This window comes from Coptis chinensis, chromosome 8 (genome assembly GCF_015680905.1).
Source record: "Coptis chinensis isolate HL-2020 chromosome 8, ASM1568090v1, whole genome shotgun sequence".
In the NCBI taxonomy this organism is placed as follows: domain Eukaryota; kingdom Viridiplantae; phylum Streptophyta; class Magnoliopsida; order Ranunculales; family Ranunculaceae; genus Coptis; species Coptis chinensis.
In genome coordinates, this window is record NC_141463.1 from 47,515,289 (window position 1) to 47,532,667 (window position 17,379).

The following is a 17,379-nucleotide window of genomic DNA, read 5'->3' on the forward strand; positions in this document are numbered from 1 at the left end:
GAACTCTTCATCTTCACTGGATACTGACAAAAAAAAACACCCTCCGGCAAGAATATTGTGAAAAAAATGCACTGCGACAACCTGAGCATTTTACTCTACTTCAATTGGGTGTGTCTTACTCATCCTTTCATTGATCCAAATACCAAAAAAACTTCACCAGTATGAAAAACAGAAAACGAGGGAGGGGTGCAACTACGTCAAACTAAGCTATATTGCTTACATCTGAAGTATAGATAGCCAGGTAAGAGTTATTCAAAGAAACTGGAATGTATGGAACTACAATAAAACTATGTTACATGGACACACCATTTAAAACTAATCCGTGTCGGATATGTATACACGTGTCTTTGTCGGACCACGAAGACGCACACATATTGTATGTGATGGATATAATTTTTTTTTATTTATCCCCGTGTCAAACACTCCGTATCCGTGTCAATGAAACTTAGCTATAAAGCAGAACAGGGCAACTAGAGCAATCCTTTCTACGATTTATACATCTATTAACAAACTGGAACATGGGTATCATGGATTATTTCATCTCTTTCAAGTTTCAAGGAGTAAAGTAATAAAGAATATGTTAGTAATGTAATGATAATGCTGCATAAGAATGTCGCAAGATGGTCCTATATAACAGTTATCACGACGACAAAACCACTCGAGTTCATAAGATGCAAATCTAGTCTACATCCCAAAAGTGTATGAGCTAAAAAAAAAAAACCCACATCTTCTTTATAACCCTTGACTAAAACAAACAAGAGGCAATTATCATACTTGCGATAAAAAACATACAAAAAAAAACATTTCATGGATAAAGACTTGGAGATATTACCTTAAAAAGCAAGGCCCTATGACGCGAAAGTCCAATGTCAAGGCAACCAAGAGGGAGAACAATGGTATTAAGAGAACTTCTTAATTCATAACTCCTAATCGTCCATCTTCTAAGTATTTCCTCAGCATCACCAATAACTGGACCACCCATAGTATTAACAACCAAATTAGCAATATTACAACCAAACCACTAACAATCGGACCAAGCTCCAACACTCTACATTCCATGAACAACGAAACTACTGTCCTCTCAAGTTCTTGCGGTCACGGGGATCAATAAGACGGTTAACTAAAATCACTTCATAATCATAACTATCCGAAATGGACGTGGCGTGTAAGTCCACCAATAAAGGCATTTTTTCCCTTGCTTAGTTGAATTGGGCGCAATTCCATACACATCATAGAATCCATCAACTACTTTCTCATCATAATTCACAACATTATAATTCTGGCAAGTAGACAATCATCATCAGTTTACTCCACATTATATAAAGGAAAAAAAAAAGTAGAAATAGTTACCCAATAGCGGAGAGATAAAAACTCGAAAAGAGAGTCATCGTTATTGGAAGAAGCAGAAGAAAGGAGAGATGAAGGAGAGCAGGAAACAAGACTTCATTGTTTAGTAGCTTTGATCTGAAAAGATTCTTGATTACTATTATTATTATTATTACAATTATGATCTTCATTTTACTCTTGCATCAAAAAGGAGGGCGCTTTACAAAACACATAAACCCTACTTGTACGGATATTCATATTAGTAAGGATATCATATTTCTTAAGAAATAAAGATAGAGTTAGTTAACAATAAGCTTGGGTGAATCTAACCTTTGAAGGATCAGAGTTTAATATAACATCATCAGAAGGGGGTTGATTCCCACTTTCTTTGACCTCTTTAGCTAGTACAACTATTGGAACATCTATCCAAATTGAAATACCATGTCTCATGAAGGACCTATACAATGAGGCACTAAACAACATTAGACTAAAGAAGAGTAGCAAGTAGATTTAACCATGAAAATGGCTAAAACAGAGGACTAAACTCATGCGGTATATCCTTACAAATTGGTTGAGCTCTTAACTGCACCATCTCCAAATAAAGAAATCACCGGACGCCCCATTGATGATAGTTGCCTCAAGATTTGATCTACCATATAAGCATCACTCTTATAACACATTGTTGCAACCACGGTATATTCCTTAATCAGATGCCAAACCTACGTACAGTGTATAATCCTGTAAAAATCTTCTAGCAAATGGTATTGAGAGAAGTGGAAGTCACCTCAGATTCAAGGAATCCTTTATCATCTTTCTCTCGGAAAGATTTGGTAGTCGCTTCACCACCGGCGACTGCTCTACCGACTATCACCGATTACAAAAATCAAACACATAACACATTAATAACCAAATGATCTTTTTTACAAGTCAAAATACCAGTTAGTATTAAGTGACACGTGATAAAGAAACCTTTACCTGTCAAAGTAGTAATATCTTAGCATATCTGCTAAAACATTTCCGAGTTTAGCTTTTATGTTGTTATTTATCCCTACAAAACAATATCATTCACTAGAGATAAACATACAATAAACATACATATACGTGCATTGTTAAATGAATCATACACTTACCTATAAGAAATATGGATGTTCCTTTTAATTGGCTCGATATCTCTGCTGCCTTATTCTGCATCAAAATTTTGTACATAAAATAGAACATATTATTCTTCATTTACAGATGTTGTACATGTTTCTTGAATAAAAAAGGACTAGTCTCACCTTTAATGCAACTGAGTGGTCTTGCCCCACAACATTTTTATCCACACCTATAACACAAACACGCGGAATAAGAAACAGAAACATTCAAAAATAAAGTAGGAGAAAATTCAACAATGAATGAAGTTATTTACCGGGAAGTTGTTCATCTTGGAGTGAGCATCTTGAGGGAGATATTCTTAAAGTAGGAGTGATGGGCTTTGTTACTTTCGCAGGTGGCAATGAGGTTGTGTGAGTTCTTTGAAAATGAAATGGTTTAGTATTGATCAAGGAGAGTGAGCTTAATTGGTGGGTGTAGAAATTCAAACTTGTGGTAATTGAGGATTGTAGTAGTGTTCTGGTCTCCATTTTTTTTGAGTGAGTGTGTGAGTGTGTGAGTGTGTTTTCTGTTAACCAGACTTTCACACAAGATTTCAACGGTTATGACCTTTTGTCACCAACCACAAAAGGTTACAACTTTTTCAAACCATTCCAAATCAACACACATAGCATGAAATGCAAACCTGTTTTGCAAGATTGCAAGCATGATCAGGAGAGTTGAGGATCTCATAATAGAAGACAGAGAAGTTAAGAGCGAGTCCGAGTCGGATCGGGTGAGTTAGAGCAAGTTCAGCCACAGCAATATCCTGCAAAAAAATCAATAATATGAAACCCTAACCCTAATTTATCAGATCTGAAATTAATTAATTAAAAAAAACTTAGAAAGTGAACCTGAGCAGCTTTGTAAGCAGAGAGAGTAGATTCAGCAGCTTCTTTACGTTCAACACCTGTTTTAAACTCAGCGAGATAACGATGATAATCACCCTTCATTTTGAGATAAAAGACCTTCGAATCACCAGAAGAAGCAGAAGGAATGAGTCGGGTATCCAGCAAACGAAGAATACCATCACAGATGGATGATAGTTCAGTCTCGATCTTAGATCTGTAATCACGGATGATGTTCACGTGATCTTCATTCCCACGGCTCTCTTCTTTCTGCTCGATAGATGAAATAATACGGCAGTGAGAGAGAGGGAGGAGACCTAGTGTAGCGGCGGTGAGAGAGAGAGAAGAGAGACTAAAGATATCTTTTATATTTCGACCGAAATAATAGAGTGCGATTTTTTTTTGTTTCCCTATTTCGCGAAATTTTCAAAATTTTGATTTGTAACACTTTTAAAACGTTTTTTAAGCGTTGGAAATAAATTCATGAAATTCACCCGAATTAAAGCAACACTTAACAACATTACCAACGCTTATATAGCGTTGGCAACTTGCTAACGGCAAATAACCGTTGCAAAGCAAAAAAGGGCTGTGTTGCAAATATCCTATTATGGTGTAGTGAATGCGAAATCCGGAAAAGTCAATGGTTGTGTAAAAGTAATCAGCCAAATCAACCATCTCCCTTTAAAGAAAACTAAAGAGGATTGAAAACTTCATAAGAGTTCTTCGGTGAAATTTTCTGTTTCAGTGGTTTCTTATTGATGTAGACTAATAAAGGAGCGAGCATAAAGAGCATGTGGTTCAGATTGCTGAGTTGTTGTTGGAAAAGGAGGTTTTACATCAAGAGGACATGATTAGAGTATTGGGGGAACGTCCTTGGTAGTCAGATGAGCAAACAAACTACGATAGGTTCAGGGATGGATTTATTGTGGAAGAGAAGAGTGTAGAAACCACAGAGATTGAAAATCAGCATTTATGAATCGCCACCGCCTCTTGAACCACAGTTTGTATTTTGTATATCAAATAGGGCTTTTCATCATCCCATGTAGGCATATGTACAGTTCAACATGTTTTCCATAAGAGTACTACTGCAGAACGTTTATTGTTGTCATGATTTAATATCTTGGTAATCAAACTGTCAGTAGAAGATTTTTTTTTCTCCTCCAGTATTATTATTATTATTATTTTGCTAAATCTCCAATATTAATTCATGTACATGTATAGTCTATTTCACGGGACTAAGGGTCTTTTTAGCAGAAGGGCATGCATAAAAATTCTTACTTACTACTTTTGTTGTGGGACATGCCTTCTCTTAAATCTATTGATGAAGATTATATAGTTATAGGAGTTCATTCAAATCATATTCTCTAGCATAGAAGGGCTTAAACATAGGATACCCTAGCTTAGAAGAACATATCTCTTTTGGTCTTGAAAAGTATTTTGCTGCTTGCCTTGGTAAAAAAAAAAAAAGGAGATACGCTCTTAATTTTGACAACTTAACCATCTTGAAAATCAAGGAAATAAAAAGAGTATAAACGTCCAGCCCAAAGTTGGAAATTCCTTATTTGTCTGATTTTATCTTATTTGTTTCCAACTTTTTCGTAATTAGCCAAAGAGTTTTACAAATATTGGAGACTCTGTGAACGCTAAAAAAATAGAGCCCAGAGAGTACACCTATAAAGATATCTAAAAATTTGGATTTTTTTTTTTTTTTTTAATTATAGAGTTTACAAAAAATTAGAGACTATGTAAAGCCTTGAAAAATAGAGCCAAGAGGGTATAGCTATAATATATATCTAAAGATATGATCAATTTCTTGTATATATTAAGGAATGTCTCAACTCACAATATGCGAAAATGAAAAGAGGGCCTCATTCTTTGTGCTTCAACATAACCGGACTCACACAATATGCTAGGCTACATCAAGAACCATGCGAGGCGTGTCATAATTATGTCATCGACTTTCAGATCATCAGAGCTCGTCACCTGTGCTTATTTCCATGAAGTTGTGTTAATCACATGAGAGTAGTATGCCATGTTGTGGTTATGAGAAGGATACTACACGGCTGTAAAGAGCCTAGACCGAAAGACAACACCATTGTCACAGCCTTAGTGGAAGGGCTCGATCTTGGGTAAATTGGGATGGGCAGTGTTTTAAAAGGCATTTGAGGCGTACGCCTCGAGGCCACCTAAAGTGCCTTAGAAGCCCTTGAGAGAAGCACTTTCGAACCCGTCCTACGAACGGGTGTCGTTATATTAAATTATTCTAAAAAATATTAGCAACTATGCATAACTATGAGATATGAAAATTATATTAATCACTCATTTAAATTTTTTGCACCACTCTATATAAAAAGGAAACACCAAACCTTGATAAAACCCATTGACTTTTTTTTGTTGTTGTTAGGTTTAATAATAGAAGTTTGATTGAAGTTTTGTGAGAATGCCCAATGTGGCGAAGATAATATTGAAGCTACTTGAATAGCAAGGCATTCTCAATTATAATAAAAGAATTATAATAAACACTACTTAAAATGCAATACTATATTTGTCGAGACATTCTATTCCCTTACATATAATACAAATATATTTCAGGGTTATTAGTTCAATGCATTTGCATCAAGTTTCTGATTTTTCATTAATTATTCTTTGAAGTTAGTTAAATGTAGTTGCATATAGTTTCCAATTTCCCGTTAATTATTATTTGAGGTTAGATCAGTGCAATTGCGTCAACTTTATGATTTCCCGCTAGTTAATCTCTGATTTTAGTTTAATGCATTTGCATCCAGTTTCTGATTTTCCGTTAATTATTCTTTGAAGTTAGTTCAATGCAATTGCATCCAATTTTTAATTTTTTGTTAATTGTTCTTTGAGATTAGTTCAATGCATTTGCATCAAGTTTTCGATTTCCCGTTAATTATTTTTTGATGTTAGTTCAATGCAGTTACGTCAAATTTATAATTTCCAGTTAATTATTATTTAGTTTAGTTCAGTGCAGTTTCATTCATTTTTCGATGTTTTATTAATTAGTCTTTGAAATTAATTCATTGCATTTGCGTCCAGTTTCCGATTTCCTGTTAATAACTCTTTAAGGTTAGTTCAATACATCTGCATCTAGTTTATGATTATTTATACTTTGAGGGTAATTCGATGCAATTACATCTAGTTTTTATTTCTCGTTACTATTCTTAGAGGTTATTTCCATGCATTTGCGCATTTAGTTTTCGATTTCCCACCAATTATTCTATGAGGTTTGTTCAATGCAGTTGCATTTGGTTTTTGATTTTCTGTTAATTATTTTTTGATGTTAGTTTAATGTATTTGCATCCAGTTTCCAATTTCCCGTTAATTATTATTTGAGGTTTGTTTAATGCATTTGCATACCGTTTCTGATTTCTCGTTAAATATTTTTCAAGGATTTGCATCAAATTTCTAATTTGCTGTTAGTTATTCTATGACGTTAGTTTAATACAGTTGTATAAAGTTTCTGATATCTAGTTAATTACTTTTTGAGTTTAGTTTATTGGATTTGCATAAAGTTTCCATTTTCCCGTTAATTACTTTTGAGCTCAGTTATGTATTTGAATCGAGTTTCCGATTTCCTTTTAATTATCCAATGTGGTGTGTAATACCAACTTCTATTGATTCATCTATAGTGTCCTTGCAAACATGACATAAAAATAAATTATGCTTGATTTACTATGTGGGATTATCGAAGATTATCCAATTTCCGATTTCCTGTTAATTATTCTTTAAATTATGCATGACTCACTATGTTGAATCTTCAAAGATTATCTACGAACGGGTGTTGTTATATTAATTATTCTGAAAAATATTTGCAACTATACAGAACTATTATATATTAATATTATATTGATCACTCATCCAAATTTATTATAACGTGAAAATCTCACTCTCCATTAAAAGAAAAAGAATTCACTTTTGATAAAACCCTTCAACTTCAGGTTTTCGATTTCCCGTTAACTATTCTTTGAGATTAGTTCTATGTAGTTGCATCCAGTTTCTAATTTATGGTTTTTTATTTTTCGAGGTTACTTATATGCAGTTACATCCAGTTTTCAAGTTCTCGTTAATTATTTTTTGAGGTTAGATCGATGTATTTGCATCCAATTTCCGATTTTTCGTTAAATTTTTTTTAGAGGTTAGTTCAATGTATTTTCTTATTTCCCGTTAATTTATTTTTAGGTCGCATTTAATTTTTGATTTTCCGTCGATTTTTATTTTTTGAGGTTAGTTTGATGTTCAATGCATTTGCATCTAGTTTCTGATTTTCCGTTAATTATTCTTTGAGGTTAGTTCAATGCATTTGCATTCAATTTCTGATTTTCTGTAAATTATTTTATAAAGTTAGTTCGATGCAGTTGCATTCAGTTTTCAATTTTCTGTTAATTAATTTTTGAGGTTCGTTCAATAAAATTGTATATAGTTTCAAGGATTATGTTTGTTATTGGTGAACCTAACAAATTCTCGCAATAGTTTAACTATCAAAATAGTTTGAGCAGTCTTTGATAGATTGTAACTTAATTGAAGATTCAAATTTTGAAATATTGAAGTGTATGATTTAGATGAGAAAACCAATCCTCGGACGGGTGTCGTTACATGATATTGTTATAGAACATAAATCCTAAAATTAAAGGTATCTCTTCGATTTTAGTACTATAGTTAATATACCGTTAATCTTTTTCAAACTTTTACATTGCCCTGTATCTAGGGCTGTCAATGGATCGGTTTGGGTCGGGTTTTGGAAAATCTAAACCCGAACCAATAAGAAAATTGGGAACCCGAAACCAAACCGAACCGATAATATTATGTTTAATCCGAAACTGAACCGAACTGATAAAGATATATTGCAAACCGAACCCAAACCGACCCGAACCAAAAACTATAAAATCAATTAAATTTTAAATTAAATTAATTAATTTTAACCACACAATTGATAAACATATACAAAATTAATCATAAATATTACTAAAATGCTATCTTATCGGTTCGGTGGAGGGCAAACCCAAACCAAACCAATATCTTATCGGTTCGGTTCAGTTTTGGGTCGGTAGAGGGCAAACTAAATTATCAAAACCCAAACCGTTTTTTATCAGTTTGGTTTGGATCGGTTATCGGGTTATCAAAACCCATTGACAGCCCTACCTGTATCTATTTTGAAACCCAGGATTGAGTATTGTAGTTAAACCTACAACACAATTTAAATAAAACTAAAAGAATTAAATACCATACTAAAAAGGTTTCATCGTCGTTAGTTTGGTTGATGATACTACTAAATTTACCATTTAACTCAACATGTTTAGTTTGTTGTTATTGTGTGTAACACTTTGCCATATTTTTTGTTTCAATTTCTATTATACATTTTGTGATCATGTTGTTTTTCAAATAATTTAATTTTCTACATCTTATTTGATTTAGTTTTGTTACTTAGTTTGTTAGTGTGGTTAACTTGTGAAATGCATTATGTGTGTTATTTTTAATTTTATTTTATATAGTTTGTCATTTTAATTTTTTTTATACTTTAATTTGGTTTGGTCTATAATTTTTTTAAGCTCAACATCCATTTCAAATAAAGCCCATAGTGCATACAATCTTAATGGAACCAAAGAATGTTTAAGCCCACAGTACGTGGATATTGAAATTTTCAATTGGAAGCAATCTACTTATACACACCTTACAAATGGTATTAGATATCAAGTAACCACTAACCATTGAAAATAAAATGAAATAGCCCTCTCACTAAATTCAGTACACTTTTACGTTCAAATGTAAAGTAAAAAAATTAAAACCTTAAAAACGGTATTAGATATGAAGTAACCATTGAAAAACAAAATTGCACTTTCTCATGCTTATGAGCATGTCAATAATCACGAATGCAATCTCATCTAATTTATATCTAACCCTATTCATCACTTTGATGAAAGTGAAAGAGAAAGGCCTGAATGTCAAATTCATCCTTTAGCCGGGTCACACAGGAACTCTTCATGTTCTCTAAGTTCTCCTAGTCGAGTTACTGCTTAGTCAACTGAGAGCCACCCAAGAGATCTACATTGTAACAGAACCACCCAAGGATCATCTCAGAACTCATCAGACGCTGAGTAATATGCTCAAATGAAAAAGAAGCGATAGAGAAAGAAATTTCATTCCGTAAAAAAAAGAAAAGGAATTGTTACCATATCAAGTGTACTTCTAAAACTCTAAAGCAAGTTGTTTCAATCGATGTCTTTGAAGCTATATATATAAAGGTCTAGAATTGTACACTATTCTTCAGGCTGATCCTTGGTGATTGTAGAGGAAAAGAAGACCATATATTTTACTTACTGATGATTGAAACTATCCAATAACATATTATCTACTACAACCCCTCAAAGATACTTAACCAATAACCTGCCAACGTTAAAATAATAATGAAGGAAGAAGAGAAACTTAGAGATATGAATAGTTTCTGCTCCTAACCAAACAAATGCAAATAAGTCAATTTGAAATTTAAAAACCTGATGGTGTTATCAGTCCTCAATCGAATCCAGTGTGGAGTTGGCGTGTTCTACCTTGTCTTTTGCGTTAGGATCTTGCTAATTAATTAATTAATGTCTGAGTTTCCTAATAGGAATTCTGTGAAGACATAACCACACATGCCAATGATGACATTGACGACTTTGAGCTACCAAGGGATCGGATGCCATGGCACTATGTTTCATTTGTCTATTTGAATCAAAGGTTGAATTGTCGCCTCAGTCTAGAAGCTACGTACATCAAGCAATCCTCCCATCCACTTTGTTATGATATGTCTCTGCAATCCATTATTCATTTACTTAGTACGGCACATGGGCACAAATTTAGGCAATGACAAAAGCATAGATGAAAAAAAAGGCATAAGGTGTAAACAGGACTTGTCTTTAAAGAACTTCTACTGTAGTATATAGCTTTTATTAGCTATTATCTTCCCTATTCTATGTATCTTCCCTATTCTCGGTTTAGTCATTAATAGCTTCAAAAACACTTTGCATTGAGCTTGAGGTGTGATTGAACTCAAATTATGAGCTTGAGTCTTTCGTGTTGCACAGCCACAAACGTGCTTCAGATCGATCGATGTTAGAAGGGACCAGATAATGGATTCTAACTTCTTATGACTGTTAATTCTAGTTTTTGCAGCAAGAATCATTATCTCCATCATCATTCCATGTGGGTTCAGATAACAATAACTCAGCAATCAAGAAACACCAAAGTCTAAAACTCATTTGAAGTAAATTTCTCTCTTTTCATCCTCGGTCACTTTCTTAATACCCTAAATAGGAAACTGAAACCTATGTCTCTACACACTCTCTTCATCATTACTAAACACATTTGGTATCAATTTTCCCAAGAAGCCGCGAGTAACTAAAACAGATGAACATGACATGTCTTGAGAATTGCGAGAGGTGACGATTGAATGGGTTCGTGTTTGATTCCGAAGAGATTGTGTTTCAGTAGTTTTGGAGAGTGTGGTGAATCCGAACGAAAAGATCTACTTTAGCATTCCTTCTTTTTCGGAATTAGTATTAGAGTTTTGGAAAAATTGGAGACTCTGTGAGGGCTAAGAAAATAGAGCCAAGAGGGGTAGAGCTATAATATATATCTAAGGACTACTAGAACCAGCAAATATGCACGTGTTTTGTAAGTGGTAATCATCTGTGTTTATAATTTTGGCCCAAGGCCCGCCGTGTTTCCATCTCCAAAAACAAAACTGTTTAAGTGGTAGGGTCTCTCTCTTAAGGTGTCTCTCTAAAATAAAACAAATTGACTTTTGTATTGACTTTTATTTTAATTTTTTGTGGCTCAAATGACTTGTACTTGGCTAATATGAGATGTGTTAATAAAAACAGCACTTGTAAGAACTGATGGACAGCTCTATCAGCTCCCACACCCCTTATAAGTACTAGAGATGTTATATAATTATACTGGGCTTGGTTATTTGACTAGCTTCTCCTTATAAGGTTCACTTGGCGTACAAGCATGATACTTTGGTGTAAATGGTCCTCTATGATGAAGTGTAGTATGAATTGTTTAGGCGCTCACCGTTTACTTATTTTTAACCCTCCATTTTCTTTTTGTTTCTTCTTTGATATTCATTTTTGGGCATGCGATTCCCGGCGGTATATGTGTGGGTGAGTTTTATCCAAATTGTCTATCTAATTTTCTTTCAGCAATATATGTGCAACAACCTGGAAAGATTATGCATAAAATAAATTTGGTTTGTATGTATTATTGGTAATTCAATGGAGGCAGCAAGTAGGGCGTATGGATATAATTGGACATTAATAGAGGAACATAGTAAACTATCGCTTGAGAAGTTCATGATGTTTTCTTTGCTTCTTTTTCTCTTCTTTTCATTTACATAATTTATGCATGTTATTGTCTTAGTCAATTATATTTGTAAAGGAGCGTTTTGGTCTTCTCCTAATTACAACTGGGAAGAACGGGAAGGGTTAGGATTTTGGACGTGACCGAGGTCGCATTTGTGAAGCTGCTGCCTCGATATCTTCTCTCGTTTTTTCCTTTTTCCGGGGAGAAAGAATCAGTCGGCGTAGTTCCGGTGGGTGGTATTTATAGAGTTTTGAGAGAGGAGATCCTTCCGACCGTGTATTCTTTTGTACAAATGTAGGGTGGAGATCGCGGATGAGTGTTGAATTGGATTTGTTATGATTGGGGTAGATCACGGTAGTCCCTATTTCCGGTGTTGAGATTACCACTAAGATTTTGGCAATCATTACCCCAAAGCGGGGCGTGTTTCTATTCGCCGTTACGTATTTGGCGAAGTGTTAAATCTTGAGATATCTCCGTTAGCACCACCTACTCGAAGCTTTCGCAGTCGGTCTTGGAGGTCGCCTTGGATTCATCTATGCTGACACGCGTGTGTCTGAGGTCTTGTTCTCAGGTCTGTCTTGGAGGTCGATATCTTCGGTTAAACTTATGCTCCTCGCGAGTCGCGATGCCCTATGAGGATATCGGCTCCCTACAACGACCCCTCCGGTAGGGCGTTGGTGTAAGGGAAGCGCTCTTGAGAAAAAAGAGTCGGACGGCGTGGTGGGCGTGAAGCGAAACGAAGAGTGGATGAACCGACTGGTAGAGCGCCACTTTTGAATGTTGTGGCCTCGTGAATTGGCGGGAAAAGGTAGTTTTAACTTACGTGCACGTGACAGAATCGTAGCAGTTGAAGCAGAAGCGTGTCGCCGCGTTATGCGGAACTTGCTGAAAGGGGACGCCTTGGAACACGTGTTGCGGGCTATAGGCGTGGCTGTAATGATTACTCCTTGGTAACCGAGCGGGCGGTTTATACAAAATCAGATTTGGAATCTGAAAAAGTTACCGTGTTTTCTTCTTCCGCAAAAAACCCGACTAGGGTTTCCCGGTGAGTGCTCTGTTCTTTGTTATCTTTCCCATTTCCATTTGCTTTCCTCTCATCCCGCCGTTATTTTAAGTAAGTAGGTTATTGTAAGGCTATAGGGTTTAGAACTGAATATTTGATAGAAAAGGGGTTGTTAGAATGTCTGATTCTGATGATACTCGGTCGGAGGAGGTCCGAGAGATATCTTTGAGTTGTGGAGAGTACGAGGATGAAGAATCAGTAAGTGTCGGCGTGGGGGTTGAGTTAGAAGAAGAAGATAGGATAGGAGGGGGTAATGCCCGATCTCGGTCAGGAGATGACGTGGCCAGTACGTCAGGTCGAGGGGAGAGGTCGGCATCAAGCGATGTGCCCCCTAGAAGTGTGAACCGTCGTGCTGCTAACTCTTTCCCCGAGCTGAGGGCAGCGTATGGGATTAATGTCCCTGACCTGGAGATATACGAGCCACGACTGAGTGAAAATGTTCGTAGTGAGGAGTATAACCCGCCGAACGGTGGAGTTATAATCTGTGAGGGCGGTGAGGCCGCCAGATGCACATACCGTTCTCGAAACTGGTATGCGACTTCTTGGCGCTTTGTTGGAAGTCTCCCTGTCAGTTCGTGGGTAACACCTGGCGATTATTTAAGGTGTTCGACCTGCTGAACGCGAGTGGGGAATATGACATAGGGGTATCGGATATAGTGGAGCACTATGTGATACGTCGATCGGGGAACATGAACTTTAGCTTGCAAACCATGGCGGCCAGCGTTACGCGTGATCGATGGAGTAAGCAATGAGGCCTGGACTAAGAGACCGTTGTTGCTAGTTGGCAATTACTGTGTGAGCGGGTGTATACTGCGAACTAGGATTTGTAACATATCCGGTGGGTAGGAACACTTTTCTGTTGTTATTTTTCAGAACGTTTGATAGCTGCTCTAACAGGTCTTTGTTTTGCTTTGGCTGCAGAGTTTTCTGTGAAGCGGCGAACTGATCGTGGGGAGATAGAAAGATTCGCTCGGCTGACTCGTGCTGAAAAACAAGCGAAGTTGCCCGAGGTTGCTCATTTCTTTGAGGAAAAGGGAGGGGCTGCGATCCGGGAGAAGAGGAAGGTGCAAAAGGAGCGGGCTCTAAGTCGAACCAAGCGAGGGGTGATGGAGAAGCGTACAAGTGATCTGATAACACGAGAGGAGAGCAGCGGGTCGCGGGGGGCGCAAAGCGGCTGTTAGGGGAACCGCAGAGCCGGAGGATCGGCCGGTCGGCTGAATGGGGTTCGATCGAGGCTCTGTAGAGTTGGAGCCGATGGTTTTATTTGCTTTCGTGCTAGGGGCGGTCGGAGAGGAGGCCACGCGATGTCTCTCGAAAGCGGGGATTTGGACGAAGCTGCGAAAGTAGCTTCGACATGCTCGTGAAGATGGTGCTAGCACGGGGCGGATCGATGGTGGTAGTGCGGCCGGGGCCCGCGGTATCTCGCCCGTAGTGGGGCCCGACCGGCGGAGTCATGGACTTGGCCACTTTTGGAGTGGGGTCCAGTCGCGCCTCGGCGGGGGCCGCGATCCCCATCCGTGAAGAAAGCCAAAGGCTCCACGTAAGCGCTTAATCGAAAGCGGTGGCGTCTGCGGACGATCTGGAAGGACATTTTGTCTATCTGGACGAGAATGGGGCGCAGCGCACTGTGAAACGAAGCGACTGCTGCTTCAGATCCAGTAAGATAGCGGGTTGTTTGCTAGAACAAATAGCTCTGGATGGCAACCGCAGAGAGCTAGATGAGAAGGGGTTAGCTGACAACTTGAGACGAATGGAAATTGCGCAATGCTTGGTATGTCTTATAACTTCATCTGAGGTACTTGCTTGCTTATGCAAATTGTTGTTGTGCTAACCATGTGTATGTTCGCGCAGCTGGTGAGTGGATTCCAGAAGTTGAAAGAGATCGCCCAGTTCGCAGAATCAGATAGGGAAATGGTGCTGAAGCTGGGTGAGGAGCTGAAAAATGTCCAGGACGCCTCGCAGATGGAGCGCGAGGAACTGGAAGATTTGAAGAGAGCTCATGAAGCGTTGAATCTGGCCAAGATGTTGAAAGATACGGAAGCGGAAGAGCTGAGGCAAAAGCTAGAAGGAGCTGAAGATAATGTGCGAGCAGCTACCGTGGAGATTGGGAGGCTGAACGATTATGCCTTACTTTGCAAAGAAGGTTGCTCGGGCTTATTATCGGACCTATGACCGCATTTGGGCCGAACTTCGTTGAACTGGAGGCTGACTACAATGGCTTGAAGGAGGAACACGCCCGCTGTGCGTCCCGTCCCTCGGTGGAGGAGGTTCAAGGGGGTGCCGGTGGGGCGATTGCCTCTTCCGTGGCGTGCGGAAGAAACGCGGTGGTGGCTCGAAAGGTTTTTGCACCCGATCGCGGTGATGAGCTTAGAGTTGGATGGCATATCGATCATTGTGGGCCGGGAGAGATGCTTGAGGTCGATGAAGCGTTTGGCGTGGAGGAGTAGTTAATGTGGGCTGGAGATGACGAGTTGTAAAATTTGTTCTTTGCCTTTTTATCGGCTTATATCTTTGTGATACAATAAACTGGTTTCACAGGGTAACACAGGCGATTCGCCTTTTATGTTTGTGTATTGTAATCCCCGAACAAGTGGGTGTCTCCTGGCTGATTCCGGGTAGCGAATGTGACGAACTTCGTGTGGGGCGGGTTGGATTTCTGAGTAATCTCAAAGAACTTCGGCTCAACATTGAGTCATATGATAACGCTATTACACGGATCTTCCTTTGTTTTCATCACGCGATGATAGATAGTTGTGTTGTGTGTGTATGTCTGAGTCGGTTGCTCACTCATAGTTATGTAGGATGACACGGCTTAGAATGGAACGTGGTAGGCCCATTGTGGTGACGCCCTTCTTACTTATGATTGGTAAAATGGGGGGGAGCGTCCTGTTGTTGGAGTGCTTTAGATTGCGAAGTGACGGCCAGCCTTACGCGTGAGCATCGAGTCGGCGGAGTCCGCTCGAGATGCAGGTCGAATTGCTCTGTATTCTGTGCCGCCAACTGCAGTGTTCCCTTGCGTGCATGACACGTGTAGGGAGACGAGGGGTTCATGGGACATAATGATGGCGGGCAGATGGCGTTTGGCGTCTCAAGGTGATAATGAGGCATTTAGGAAAAGACGTTTCCTAAGGAATATAAACCGCTTCTCACATATCATCAAGAGGTTTTGTCATTGTTTTGCCTAAGCTTTCCTTCCTCATCTTTGCTCTGCTCTTGCCCTGTGCTTTTCTGTCGCCGCTTGTTCATCAGGTATGTCGCTTCTTCTCTATGCGTGTTATTCAGTTTGAGAAATACCTAGAGTAAGTGTTAACTTTGCTGTCGTAACTTTGCTGGTAGGCTAGTATGGCTAGATGTCGTGCGTTTGTGAGAGAAACGTCCCCTCTAACAATGGAGGAAATGGAGTTTGAGCCTCATGTTCATGGCGATCGGGGGAAGAGAAAAGTTGCTGAGGGAGAAGCGAAGGGTCATAAACGACCGAGGAGAGATAGTCGCTCTGCTGGTGGCATTGTATTCAGGTCGCCACAGCGAGTGGGTGAAACTACTGGTCGTTTGGTTGAGCACAACGAGTTGGGGCGAGGTCGCCCAGTTACAGGTGAGAGTTCGGCCCCACCATGTAAGGATGTGGGGAGCGAATTCTACTACCTGGGAAAGACGGGGAAGAAGCGGATGGTGAAACGCTCGGACTGTAGCTTTCACTCGGCCCCCATAGCGACCAGCGTTCTGAAGGGGATTGTGCTAGATGGAGACAAAGCAGAAGTTGAGGACGAGGACATGGGGACACTACTGGGGACGATGGATATGGCCGCTTGTTTGGTGAGTTCTTGATAGCTTAAAAGCGTTGTTATCGCCGACTTCGAGGGAGTCCGGTGTTCTAACTATGTTCATGCGGTTTCTCGAGGGGTATGATAAAATTTGAAAGATCTTTGTCGCAACGTTCTGAGACTAGTGGTAACCCGCACGTGGAGCTGGGGTTGATGCGAGCTGCGTGGGGGGTGGACAAGAAGAAACTGGATGATATGTCCACCAAGTACCAGAACGTAAACTTCTTGAGAACGTATCTTGTGTCGGATGTGGATGAATTTGGAAAAGGAACCGGCGGTTGTGACGGCTTATCGCGAAGAAATGTCGGAAGGTGGCGAAAGGCGAAGAAGAAGGCGATATATCTTGTAGCGCCTATGCCCTATGCTCGGGCGAAAAAGTATGACCGCGAGGTCATTTCGACATATCTTTGCCGACTAAGCGCGCGGCCCCGAAGACAAGCATGTCATTACTGAAAGTTGAGAAGGTGATCATCATCAGACTCTGTCAGTCGTAAGTTGTGAATATAGTCTACATTCCTCTCTCTTATACGGGAGCAAACAATAGAGCTGTGTTTTCAGGCTTGCCTGAGCAGTTCGCCTTTTTGTTTGGAGGACTGGTTTCCACGAAAGTGGCAGTTCTATACTTTGTTTATTTTGTAATGATCATCGATCTGGATTTCCTGGGTAATCCCAGCAGATCGGTGGACGTAGTTGTGATGACGTATTGTCATGGAACGTTGTTTTGGATGTGTATGCATGCTACTGTGTATTTGTGTATAACTAGCAACTTGATCTTATGAATATGCGTCCCTGTAAGTAGTCAACCCTAGAAATATAGGTCGTTGATGTG

General features: G+C 39.0%; 2 protein-coding genes and 1 long non-coding RNA gene across 3 annotated transcripts; 1 reads left to right on the forward strand and 2 right to left on the reverse strand.

The window, feature by feature from the left end:
• Positions 1–1,147: 1,147 nt before the first annotated feature.
• On the reverse strand, positions 1,148–1,954 carry LOC147481721 (uncharacterized). Its single transcript, XR_015204128.1, has 3 exons — positions 1,891–1,954; positions 1,657–1,783; positions 1,148–1,279 (listed from the first exon to the last, which is right to left on the reverse strand). It is a non-coding gene; the product is annotated as an uncharacterized LOC147481721 (long non-coding RNA).
• A 343-nt stretch (positions 1,955–2,297) lies between these two features.
• LOC147481722 (putative inactive shikimate kinase like 1, chloroplastic) lies at positions 2,298–3,635 on the reverse strand. Its single transcript, XM_086579019.1, has 5 exons — positions 3,312–3,635; positions 2,735–3,226; positions 2,604–2,650; positions 2,457–2,511; positions 2,298–2,374 (listed from the first exon to the last, which is right to left on the reverse strand). The coding sequence occupies exons 2-5, from the start codon at positions 2,946–2,948 to the stop codon at positions 2,298–2,300; spliced, it is 393 nt and encodes a 130-aa protein (XP_086435145.1). The 5' UTR covers positions 2,949–3,226; positions 3,312–3,635.
• Positions 3,636–12,775: 9,140 nt separating this feature from the next.
• On the forward strand, positions 12,776–17,306 carry LOC147481723 (uncharacterized). Its single transcript, XM_086581203.1, has 3 exons — positions 12,776–14,500; positions 14,581–15,068; positions 16,558–17,306. The coding sequence occupies exons 1-2, from the start codon at positions 14,480–14,482 to the stop codon at positions 14,899–14,901; spliced, it is 342 nt and encodes a 113-aa protein (XP_086437329.1). The 5' UTR covers positions 12,776–14,479; the 3' UTR covers positions 14,902–15,068; positions 16,558–17,306.
• The last annotated feature ends 73 nt before the right edge of the window (positions 17,307–17,379 follow it).

What these genes read in the sequence shown, in the direction of transcription:
- LOC147481723 (XM_086581203.1), top strand. Translation starts at nt 14,480, where the DNA reads ATGGAAATTGCGCAATGCTTG. An exon ending in TGGAAATTGCGCAATGCTTG is followed by an intron (nt 14,501 to 14,580) that starts GTATGTCTTATA and finishes ATGTTCGCGCAG; the next exon opens with CTGGTGAGTGGATTCCAGAA.
- LOC147481722 (XM_086579019.1), bottom strand. Translation starts at nt 2,948, where the DNA reads ATGGAGACCAGAACACTACTACAATCCTCAATTACCACAAGTTTGAAT. An exon ending in CCAAGATGAACAACTTCCCG is followed by an intron (nt 2,651 to 2,734) that starts GTAAATAACTTC and finishes TTTGTGTTATAG; the next exon opens with GTGTGGATAAAAATGTTGTG. An exon ending in AACATCCATATTTCTTATAG is followed by an intron (nt 2,375 to 2,456) that starts GTAAGTGTATGA and finishes ATTGTTTTGTAG; the next exon opens with GGATAAATAACAACATAAAA.